The 12,555-nt window shown below is 36.9% G+C and overlaps 1 protein-coding gene across 6 annotated transcripts in view; it reads left to right on the top strand.

The window, feature by feature from the left end:
- Positions 1-7,851, top strand: part of ARHGEF3 (Rho guanine nucleotide exchange factor 3) — a 138,512-nt gene extending 130,661 nt beyond the window's left edge. For all 6 annotated transcript variants that reach the window (XM_063121331.1, XM_063121332.1, XM_063121335.1 and 3 more), the window contains 4 exons: positions 1,134-1,391; positions 2,431-2,601; positions 4,617-4,803; positions 6,537-7,851. In XM_063121331.1, the coding sequence (XP_062977401.1) occupies positions 1,134-1,391; positions 2,431-2,601; positions 4,617-4,803; positions 6,537-6,886 (966 nt within the window). In that variant the 3' untranslated portion in view covers positions 6,887-7,851. The remainder of the gene's footprint in view (positions 1-1,133; positions 1,392-2,430; positions 2,602-4,616; positions 4,804-6,536) is intronic.
- Positions 7,852-12,555: the final 4,704 nt, after the last annotated feature.

Here is a 12,555-nt window from a genome sequence, read left to right as displayed (position 1 = left end):
AGAGGTTTTGCTAAATAAGATGTAACCAGAGATCCACAAACACATTAGAAACAGACACCAAAGTGGCAATCTATTGATTAGGCAAAATAGGACCTTCCAATTACCTGTTCCATTCCTGCTGAAAACCCTGTGTAGTGTATTTATTCACTGATAATAAGGATTTATAAACATGAATCATGGGTCACTATACCTGATAAACTTCTACAAGTATTTCCAATAGCAAAGAGATAGTGAAATCAGCAGGACCAAATCTAGATTCTAACAAATGTTGCAGTTCCAAGGGCTGCCATTCAGCTATAACAGGCAAATCTAATTTATCTCGCAAAGCTAAAAATGGCAAAAACAGAGTGAAGCAGGCCAGAAACAACAAAGGCAGAAGAGCATCAAACAAAGGCCATCTTTGTCTGGGGGTGGGGATGGGGAATCACTTTAAATCTAACTTGGGGGGTGGGGTACAATCCTATGCATGTTTAGACAGAAATAAGTCCTACAATACCCAGCATCCTCCAGCCAACCATATTGCCTAGAGAATGCTGGGAACTGTTGGACTTATTTCTCTCTGAACATCATAGGATTTCACCCTTAATGAATTTATTCCGTTGCATTGATACCCCAGTTTCCTCCTTGAACCACAGATCCACTGATGAATTTTTAATACTGACTTCCTGCATCTCCCAAGAAATGGTGAAGGCAACAGAGCATCCATGCTCTATGCAGTCATACAAAGCCAACGCAATTGGGAAAGCAATAGAATATCCATCCAAAGCCACCATGCGATCACAAAGGCAACTAAACAGTTAAAGGAACAGAGCAGCAATTTTCCGTCATGCAAACATAGACCCAAATATTTATTTAAAAAAATAATAGTGATTTTTCTGCAAGCACCCACCCACCAAATCATGCACACACAAAGACACACAGCCCCACTGCAAGAACACATGGGGCTGAAAAAATAAATAAACCCCAAAGCCTACAGCAACTGTAACTTGTGCAGAAAATAAATATTACTGGTTCACAGACTCCAGAACCGGGTTCTTAGAGCATGAATGTGAATTATAGGAAGTGAATATATTAAAAACACTTGCCAAATGTACACCCCACAAATTATTTCCAAATATTTATTTCTTCCTTAGCTGCCTTGCCTGAATTCCTATGATAGCTATTGCAGCAACCAAGTAGCTGCCAAAGCTTTGCTGGACCATAAGAAGCAGGATCATCGGGTGCAAGATTTCCTCCAGCGTTGTCTAGAGTCACCTTTCAGCCGCAAACTGGACCTATGGAATTTCCTTGACATTCCAAGAAGCCGTCTGGTGAAGTACCCATTGCTGCTCAGAGAGATTCTGAGACACACGCCAAATGACAATCCAGACCAACAGCACCTTGAAGAAGCCGTATGTATTTAGTAATGATGTGTCTAATTAATCGTCTATAACACAGCAATTTTTAAAGTGTTATCCCAGCCAATTTCAAGATTCCTGCATGGAAGAGATTCACATTCCTGAAGTGTTCAGTTTCTGTTTTGCTTGTATGCTTAACACAACTGTATTCAAGAAAGATGCCATCATGCCATTGCACCGAGGCAAAGTATAAGTAAAAAAGCAATATTCCAGTGTATGTTAAACTCATGATATATAGCCATTAGCTTTTGTAAACTTTTGTAAACTGCCCAGAGAGCTTTGGCTAAGGGGCGGTATATAAATTTAATAAATAAATAAATAAATAATCAAAATTTCCTGAGTATTATTATTACTATTATTATTTCTATACCAGAGAGTTGAAGCTCTCTGGATGGTTTACAACACTTCTTAAGATAATAACATACAGCATAAAAATATAAATATACAAAGTTTAAAACAATTTAGACAACTAAAAACAGTTTCAATAGAAAAATAGACCTGTTTAGATGGCTGGCCCCATGATTTGCTGTTAAATGCCTGGGAGTAGAGGATAGTCTTAACTTGGCACCCAAAAAACAACAGTATTGGTGCCAGGCGGGCCCGAGTGGGGAGCCCATTCCACAGTCGGGGGGCCACCACTGAAAAGGCCCTCCCCCTTGTCACCACGTGAAGGGCTACTCTTGGTAGAAGAGTAATGTTTTAAGAAAAAGACTTGACTGATATGAGTGAAGGGAAAAATAACAATGTGCTCCATCTCTAGTGATCAAAATTGACTTTGCCCATTACATCAAGTAGATATTATATAGACAAGAGCTGAAGTGATTTATCATAAAAGCTGCCAGTCTCACTGAAGACTCCCAATGATGTCTGTCCCAATGGGACAGTTTCTCAAATTCCCAAATGTGCCCACAGGTTCAAAAAGGTAATGGATTCCTGCTTTATCTCTCTTATTTTCACAACGAAAAAGCTAGGACAGGAGTTAGCAAAACTCGCTTTGCAAATTAAGACTTATCTTTAATGGTCTTTTTTACAGATTAATATTGTCCAAGGCATAGTGGCGGAAATCAACAAAAAGACTGGTGAATCTGAATGCCAGTATTACAAAGAGAGGCTCATATATCTTGATGAAGGCCAAAAGGACTCTCAGATAGATGATTCACGTGTTGTGTGTTGTCATGGTGAACTAAAGAACAACAGGGGGGCGGTAAGGAATTCATTTTTCAAAACAATAAATACTGTTCACTTCTCTTTTTTACCAGTGATGTTTTTAACATTTTTATACTTTGATAATTTAAAATCAGAGTGAACTACTTCTTTTAAAATGTGGTTGTATAACAAAGTTTAAAACTGGGGTGGGGAAATGGGACATATTGTGTGTAAGAGAGAATCTACTTTTAACACAATTGTAAATTTTTATAATAAGCCCCTATCGTATTCCTCTATACTTTCTGAGTATTTTCTACATGAAGCTTTTATTGTGCACTCATGATAGCTTGCTCACAGTAGTTTGTGGGTTCTTTAAATGATGTTATCTGCCAGGGCCTTTCCTGTGCTTTGCAACCATTTCCCAAAAATGAAAGTGTGGCATTTTTTTCTGAATGGCATTATAAAGTCCTGTGTAATTGTGCAATTCTGCTATACCACAGAACCACCTAGTGGTTGTGTGATGGAACATATAGAAAAGCAGAAAGGCAGAGAAAGACACACATACCCTGGGGAAAAAACATGTAAAGGAGTTGAACTTAATCACAAAAAGAATCCAGAAGCAGAAGCCCCAACAAAGGTATGGGATGAAGGCCTCATGTAGAAATGCCCTAACTTCACCATCTTCATATTAGCTTTCCCATTCACTATGTTAATTTCAGGATGCCTGATTCTCCATCTGTATGAGATTAGAATTGGAGGTATGTGAAGCAAGGTCTTCAATATGGTTGTGCCACAACAATGGAACTTGTTCCCTTGAGCAGCCTTTCAAACTCCATCGTTGCACACCTTATTTATTATGGTTTGTGACTGTAATATATTTATTTCTTGCCTTTCATCCCTCATGGTGGCAAATATAGAATTCCTTGATGGTCTACCGGCCTGGTTCTGAACAGACCCAGAAACTCAAACCTTTACTCCTTATGATGTTTGGTTTGGTAGATGATTTAGATATCTTGGTTTTTTATTATTAGTGTTGAGTCTTACATTTTTAAACTGTTTTGTATTATTTTCATTGTAAACCATTTGAATATGATTTTATAGAAAAGTGGTATCATAAATTTATAATGAAATGACATAAATGTGGAAATAATTCCACATGTTAGTAATTGCTATTCGGTATTTTCTTTCTGTTTTAGATATTTATATCTTTCATACTATAACCATTACGATATTTTTAAGTGTTGTTAGTTTTAGGGACTGTTAAGAGAACTGGTTTGAGTGTTCTTTGAGTTATATTAATCATTAATGTAAATCAATGTCCCAGCATGCCATAGGCATGCTACTTTGGCTCACCTATGAGGATGGGCAAAATGAGGGAAAATGTATTCTGCAAAAATATATCCAGAACACAAGTACATTTCTTCAAGAAAATAACATATATTATTTCTCATGTTATAAATCTACATGCATACTCATTTAACAGAGATTAAAATGATTTCTCTGGCCATGAGCAGCATCTCCCTAAGAACACTCTTGTCCCGGTCTTCTCACTTACGCTTTCCACCTAGACAGAAAAAGATTTCTGTTTTTACCCAGTCTGTCACAGATCTCACCAGACAGTCAATAATAGTATATACTAGGGATACACTGTTTTCACATACACCCTTGATGGCACAGGGAAAGCTGCTTGTAAAGAGCAAAGGTACTGCAGCATTTATTTGCTTGTTTGACCATTTGCTTTTAAGGAGTATGTTTTTGGTACATTATTCTGCAATTTGAAGGCATGGGGGAAATGTCCTAATGCTCATGGACAATTTCCACCCCTCTCCAGTTCAGTGTTAAGTAACTAGCTATTGAACTATTTAAGTTTTGTCTTTAAACCCCCTCCCCCCCAAAACTAGGAAGTTTAGGGCACAATGCTCTGCATATTTAGACTTGAAAACGCCTTACATCTCCTAGGATTCCCAGCCAACACGGTTGGCTAGGGAATGCAGGGACTTGTAGGACTTTTTCCTCTTAGGAACAAGAACTGTAAGTAGGACAGCTCACAATTTCTTTTTTGTTTACCACTAGAAGCTGCATGTCTTTCTCTTCCAAGAAGTGCTGGTAATTACTCGAGCTGTTACACAGAATGAACAACTCTGCTACCAGCTGTATCGGCAGCCCATTCCTGTGAAGGATCTTGTGCTGGAAGATTTGCAAGATGGAGAAGTCCGATTGGGTGGATCCATACGTGGTGCATTTAGCAACAATGAGAGAAGTAAGAAGCAAAAAGATTGTTTCAGTTTTATCAAATATTGAAATTTTAGGATTGCATATTCTTTTTTAAAGTATTCTTCCCATTTAACTGCTTTGTCAGAATGAAAATGTGACTTTTTCTTTAAATAGCTAGTGTGCAAATGAATGAATTTCTTAGAAATTTAAAGTAAGAAGCTATTTATTTATTTATTACATTTTTATACCGCCCAATAGCCGAAGCTCTCTGGGCGGTTCACAAAAATTAAAACGAATAATAAAACAACCAACATGTTAAAAGCACAATTACAAAATACAGTATGAAAAGCACAACCAGGATAAAACCACGCAGCAAAATTGATATATGATTAAAATACAGAGTTAGAACAGTAAAATTTAAATTTAAGTTAAAATTAAGTGTTAAAATACTGAGTGAATAAAAAGGTCTTCAGCTGGCGACGAAAGGAGTACAGTGTAGGCTACAATTCCAGGGTCTGCTCATGACCACATGTCGCTTCCAAAATCTTCTCTGGAGGCAGAAACCACTATGTCACATTCATACAAAAAGACAAGCTGTTTTTTATTTTATTTTTCAAAAGAGTAATGAAGAAGTAAGAGTTTAAAAGGCAGTATGTGAATTCAAAACTCAAAGTGTGCTAAATGTTGCTTCCTGGAAGGACTAAAGAGACCTTTAACTGTTCATATTTATAGCATTACGTAAGTGGATTTAAAAAGATAATGCTATGAAACTCACGTAACAATCTGATAACCAGTGATAACTGGTGAGATAGTGTGGGTGTAGTAAATGGCTGCCATCATTACTGGGGGAGGGGGGAGCTCCTGTGTTCTTGCCAGTATCATTGAGGGCAACACTGTGCAGATGTGAAGAGTTCTATGAAGGTCACTGACATCATTCTTTCAGATGTAATTTCTTGTGTAGTTGTTTCTCCAGTGGCGGCGGCTGCCACTTATTGCCATTACTACATCTCACTGGGTACTAATTGCCACATACTAATAGCTTTTACTTAATTTTTGTGGGTGACTTATTTTTTTTAAAAAAATTAAATGGTGGGGAGACAAATACAATAGAAAAACAAGCCGTTTTGAGTTTGAAGAGCTGCATTTTGTGTAGAAAATGGTTTTCTTCCATGCCAGCATTTCATTCAATTACCCTTCCGCTGCATTTGCTGCTGCGTACATGGAACTGCCAAAATGGTGTGGGGCGCGGGGAGAATTACCTGATGGGACATGGACTGAAGGCTGGATTTGGCTTGGTGGGCCCCACCTTGTGTAGGTCTGTGCTGTTGTGGTACATCTTGAGTGTACAACAGAAGTATAAATTTTGAGGACTTTATCTAAAATCCCAGTTCTTCAAAATGCTTTACAGAACATGCAGCTATTTAGATTATAATTACTTTTTTGGACTATACAAACCAAGCCTTGAACTACTCTTTAAGAGCATCCAGAGGCTTCAGTTGGTGCAAAATGTTGCAGTTCAGCTGCTGTTCTGTGCATAGTATTGTGATCATATCACCCTTAAGTTGTCATGGTTCTGATTGTTGCTTTTATTATGTTATTACGTTTTTATCTGATTATTGTTGTATTTCTTGATTTTTTTGTACACAACCTTAGCTGGTTTCAGAAAGGTGGTATAGAAATACTTCATATAATTTTATATATAAATAAAACACACACACACAGAGCACATAAGATCTCCCAAAAAGCATTCAATATACTAACAAGGCTGGTTTCTTTCAGTTAAAAACTTCTTTAGAGTCAGCTTCAAAAACGGATCTCAAGCCCAGTCCCATTCATTACAAGCAAATGATGCCTTCAACAAACAGCAGTGGCTCAACTGTATTCGTCAAGCCAAAGAATCAGTTTTGTGCACTTCAGGCCAGGGTGGAATACCCGATTCCAAAGGACCCTTACTAACATCATCAAGTAAGAACAGAGTACCCCGGCAGGAGTCAAAGCTGGAGCAAATGGACCAATCAGACAGTGGTTCTGACTGTAGTATGGACACCAGTGAACTCAGCATTGAATGTGACCACATGGAACAGACAGACACTTGGGAGAATAACAAAGCATTAGAAAGCAATGTCTGACAAAAACTTCAGAGATGTTCTGTGTTTTACCTGTACAGTATCGGCATTCCATATATGGAGCAAGAAGCACTTTTTAATATTTTTGTGACAATGTCAATTCAGTCTCTATTATATTTGTATCTTTTACCACAGTACTGTAACTGCCAGTGTGAGTAATTTAGAATGTATGGCAATTATAATCTTGTAATATTCTTTAAATGTCTCAGTGGCTGAGAGTGGTACTTGATCAATTACTTAAAATGTTCTGGTGGTAGATATGATCTCTAAACTACTGTCTTTATGCATATTACATAACAAGTGTCTGTTTATAAAGTGCCCTAATTTGATCTCTTACATGGCAGCTGACCACAAGGTATCTAACAAAGCTTTTAAAGAAGGTTATCAAAGCCAGAAATTTGTTGCAAATGGCACACAGGTCTCAAAAAACTTGAAAGGCTAAACGAATGGTCTCATTACTGGATGACTTGGCTTGTACATTAAGTGACCACTTGTATGTGTGAGTGAGCCATCGCAGATGGAACTTTAATTTCACCTCAGACATAATGCTTTTCAATGGAGAGTCCATTCACAAAGTGATGTGAAATCAAGTGATGTGCAAGCATTTGTGGAAAAGCTCTGTGTTTTAGGATAAGCTAAGGTAGCTACCCTTACCTTAGTCAGCAGGCTTCTTGAAATATTGGGCCTGTTCAGACCACATGCTAAGCCATGGTTAGGCTGCTAATCCTTTTGCAGCAAATGGTTAGTGAGCGTATTTGAACTGTGGTTATGTAGCCACTATGGTTAGGAATGGTTCACACGACATGTTAAGTCATAGTTCGCACGACACGCCATAATTTTTAGCACAGAATGGCTTAGTGTGTCATCTGAACAGGGTTACAGATAGATTCCTGAGTCCTTATGGAAAAGACAAGATCCATGCATTTAACAGTTAAGTTCTGGCTAGTGCAGAGTATATATTCTCTCACTGCATACTATCATTTGAAAGTAATGGTACTGCCAGGGCTGAATCTTCAGATGAAAATCTGAAACTTTACATCATTGTGCTTTCAGCTAAGCAGGTAGTAATGTATGTACTAATCCATTCATAATAAAGCATTAGAAAAACAAGGAAAAAAGTAAAAGACCAGAAAAATGTGGAACTGAAATATCCCAGTGACTTGGTTTAAATTGCTTCTGTCTCGTTTCATGTAGATCTTTCTATCTCACATCCAGGCAGTTTGTATGTAAAATGGTGCTAATATCCCCTATAATTTTTTACATTCATTTTTTTAGCTGCATCTAAAGTCATCATGTCTTTGGGGCAGTTGTTATGTGATGCCGGCAAAAAATAAGCCTTTCTTCCCTCACTAACTCCACTGCCTGCTCTCATAATATATGGACACTTCACAGATATGGACACTCCTGTACAAGGAATCTGTTCAGTGACCTTCTCAGGATCAAGATTCAGTGGGCTAGAGTTGTATAGGTCTAGATCTATATAAAATGCTTACAGAAACATGCAAAACCTGGAAGTGGGACTCTACCAAACATATTCACAAAAGTGTCATTTTTTCACTGGTTGTGTTCAGAGAAATCACCTTCATGTTTTTGGTGCGTTCTATTAAGATTTTAACTGGTTTAATTATAACTTTTAAAAGAGAATGCAATTACAAATTCAATTTAAACCCATGATTCTCAATCATTTTTCTATGGGGACCCCTCATAGGAATTTTGCCTTATTCATGGCTTTCCTGTATACCCTCATATTTGTTTCTTGAGGCAACTGTCCACAACATCCACTAGTGCTGTAACTCTTGCATCTGAACTGCAGAGGCTTCTACATCTAAAAAAATGTTTGGCCAGTTCTTTAAGCTGTTAGTCTGAAGAACAACTCTGATCAGCCTTGCACCTTTAAAGTTGTGGAAATGCCAATATAATTGGTAGTTCTGGGTCAAACTTTAATTTCAAATGAAAGTTTGAACAATATTTAAATGCAGAATTTGATCCATTTCTTAAGGATGGGCTTAAAATTTACAACTCAATGCACTGAAATTGTCTCTCATGCCGTTATTACTTATTCTCTGTACCATGTCAACTCCAACCTCAGCACAAGCAGTAATATTCCTGAAATATTGCCAAAAAGCATATTTAGTATATTTTACATGTTTACAGAAAAACTAGGGGAGTAAATAAGGTGTCAATTTTAATTTGTACATATGTTTTGCTATGTGTTAGAGGATTCATTGTGTTGAAATAATCAATATCAAATAGGTTATTTTACTTCTGTTTTTAAAAAGTGTTATGGCCAATTTTAATCTCTAGAACTTATTTCTGTATGTGTAGGATTAAAACATGATGATTCTTTTCTATTTCAGGCTTGTAATTTATTTAAATTGCTTCATTTTGGAAGTTGAGTATTAGACAATCAAGAAAAGCAGAACAAGAGAACTATGATTTAGTGTGATATCTCAACAGGACCAGCGGATTTTTTTACAAAAGAGAAGGAAATAGAAAATACATTAAGCTGCAAGTCTATACACACTTGCGTGAGAGTAAGCTCCATTGAATTCAGTGGAACTACTTCTAAGTAAACATGCACAGGATTGCGCTGTTACGATGTGAACTACTGACATGACAAATACTTGCCAAAATGTTGGAGAAACTGTGTAATGCCTTCATTTATTAAAAATTATGTATCTATTGATGAAATCATTTTGCATAATAGCCTTACACTGTTCTCAAAGTATTTCAAATAAATTACACTGAAGAATTTTTCATATCTTCTTGTTGAATATGCAAAGCTAAGTGACCCCATACTTCAAAACTTCCACTGATTTCTAACAAATCCTAGTTGTAATATTTACATGGTATTCAAAACTTGTTTCTTGAGGCAACTGTCCACAACATCCACTAGTGCTGTAACTCTTGCATCTGAACTGCAAGTAACAGAAAGATGAGGAAGGGACTGTGGCATGTGACCTGCCTTGCATGCAAAGGGACCTAGGTTTAATCCCGGGAATCTCCAGGTAGGGCTGGAAAATTTCCCGTCTGAAAACCTAGAGCACCACTGCCAGTCAGGGTCGACAATACTGGGAAAGATGGACCAATGGTTGGACTCAGTATAAGGCAGGTTCCTATGTGACATAAATTGTCATAAATTCGTTGAAGAATCCTTTTTTAACCAATTTCATCTGTATCAGCAGTAATGTGAAATTTATAGCTGGACAGCAACATGCATTGTAATTCTCTCCGCAAACATTTTACCTGAGTACAACAAAGCACTTATACATATCTGGGTACAAGATGTACAGCACCATAAAAACCAAACAGTGGTAGCTGAATCATGAACCCTGATGTTTTAAAAATGCAAATACCCAAATGGTTTTGAATCAAGTGTATATCTTCAAACTTTTGCACTTGCAGTTTTATTATAAAATGTGGCTATTTTATTATTGTGCCAAATGGTCTATACAATGATTAAACTACAGCTATAAAATGAGTACTTACTGTAATTTAATTACTAGTAGGAGACTAGATTTCTTCACTAAAAAGAAAAGATTAACAAAACTACGCAATAAACTTTATAAGCATTTTAAGTATCAGTAAAGGTTTAAAGAGAAATTCCAAGTCAAATACATTTCATGGGGCTTATGCATTGGGAATTGCATCAGACTCTATTCTAATTTGTAATGGGATAGCTTTGTGTATTGGGAATTCAGTTGACTTATGCAGTTGTCATGCGGTCTAATAAGGAACTACATTGTTTCTTAAAAAGAAATAGAGGACAAAAAAGAAATAGGTAAAGATAAGTGCTGTTACCTTTCAATCTTCATTATTTTATACTAATAGTTTAATTACTAAATTTTGTAAAGGAAACTTAACAGATTGATAGTTTCTTCTTCAGAAACCCTGATAATCTTCTGATTCTAGGAGGGGAGGTTTTCAGTGGCAGCCAGGAATGTATGTCTAAACTGTGTTATGCAGCACAGGTTTTTTTCTGGCTTGTTTGTAAGCCCTGTAGAAGAGGGGCTTTTCTTGTATGCCTTTAAAAGCTTAGTTTTGTTAATATCAGATACAAAGACTAATTCAGTGATAGAAGTACTCTGAGCTGCTCTCATTATCCTGTACCACTCATTGTTGTGTTCATTTGGAGTAAGCTCCACCCACTCTGTAAGTTAACACGGTTATTAACTAGTTTGCCACCAGTTTCTGGGGAACAGAAGTGGGTGCTATAGCACTCATGTCCCACCTGTGGGCTTCCCACCAGCATCTAATTGGCCATTGTGTGAACAGATTGCTAGACTATGCTGTATACAGCATAGCTATTCTTATGTTCTTAATCTAAGAGCAGAACTATAAGTGGCGGGTATGTTGTGTCCTATCCCAATAATTCATACCTTGCATTCTGATAACCTTGCATTGTACTTTCCATTCTGATAACACACAGCTCAATGACTTCAATTCATGCACAATGTCCAAAGCCCTCGAAGTAGTTTAAACCATTATTTTGTGCCTATGAAAATCCAATCATATGCTGTTATTTGCCAATATTTTACTCTAATCTTGGGGCTCATCTACACCAAGCAGGATATTCCACTATGAAAGCAGTATATAAAAGGCAGGAGCCACACCAAGCAGTATATAGTGGTATATGGTATGTGTCAAAGGGCCCCAATAGTGGTCAGTGCACTTCAATACCGCTATAAAGCAGTAGTGTGGCTCCTGCCTTTTATATACCGCTTCCATAGTGGAATATCCTGCTTGGTGTAGATGAACCCCACGATTAGAGTAAAATATTGGCAAATAACAGCATATGATTGGATTTTCATAGGCACAAAATAATGGTTTAAGGTACTTAGAGGGCTTTGGACAAAAAATCTGGGCTTTGGACAAAAAATCTGGGCTTTTTGGTGAGAAAGGCCCTCCATTAACCCAAAAAGGGATTCAAATTTGTTTTTCCATTAACAGTAGCCTCCCATAATTAAAATTGAGACTTTCAGAAGCACTTTCCTATTGATGACAGTTGTTAAATTCCTCTAGGCTAGCGAAAGTCCCTTCTCAGAAGCCTTAGAAGCTCTTTATTTTAGATAATACGTTTTATTTTTAAGTGCAACACATACAAAAAGGAGAACACAGTGAAGACTATCACTGCCATCTGCTGGGAGTATTTTAGAGTAACATTACCTGGAAAAAAGGAAAGTTCTTTAGTACTGGTTCCTATAAAATTGTAATAATGTTGTACTACTGAATATTAAAATCTAAAAATCAGTTTTAAATTTGCCTTACCAAATACTGAAGTATTGAATTTAGAATAAAATATGAAAAAGAAAAACTAAAATGGATTAATGAAGAAAATGCTAAGATACCTAAATATGGAGAAAGGTATATATATTCACATGTCTAAATGCACAATCACAGCTCACTACTGCTGCATCTTGTAGATAGCAGAATGAAAACAGCAACACTGTATGATGGCCTCTTATTTCTTTTTCAACAGGCTTTTAACACTTAATGCTGTCTTTATATTTTAGACTGCTGATTTTAGTCTGTTTCTGGTAATATTTTTAAATGTGCCTGCTGTTTTGAAATGTGTTTTTGTGTTGTGTATTTCCTACATCATAAAATTATTCAGAATGTCCTATGAGTCAAAGAGCAGGATAGAACTTCTGCTTGCGAAGCCTGCTTAAGGA

The sequence above is a fragment of the Elgaria multicarinata genome, chromosome 3, assembly GCF_023053635.1.
Source record: "Elgaria multicarinata webbii isolate HBS135686 ecotype San Diego chromosome 3, rElgMul1.1.pri, whole genome shotgun sequence".
Taxonomy (NCBI): Eukaryota; Metazoa; Chordata; class Lepidosauria; order Squamata; family Anguidae; genus Elgaria; species Elgaria multicarinata.
The sequence above is the reverse complement of the archived record's forward strand: the minus strand, read 5'-3'. Positions and strand labels throughout refer to the sequence as shown.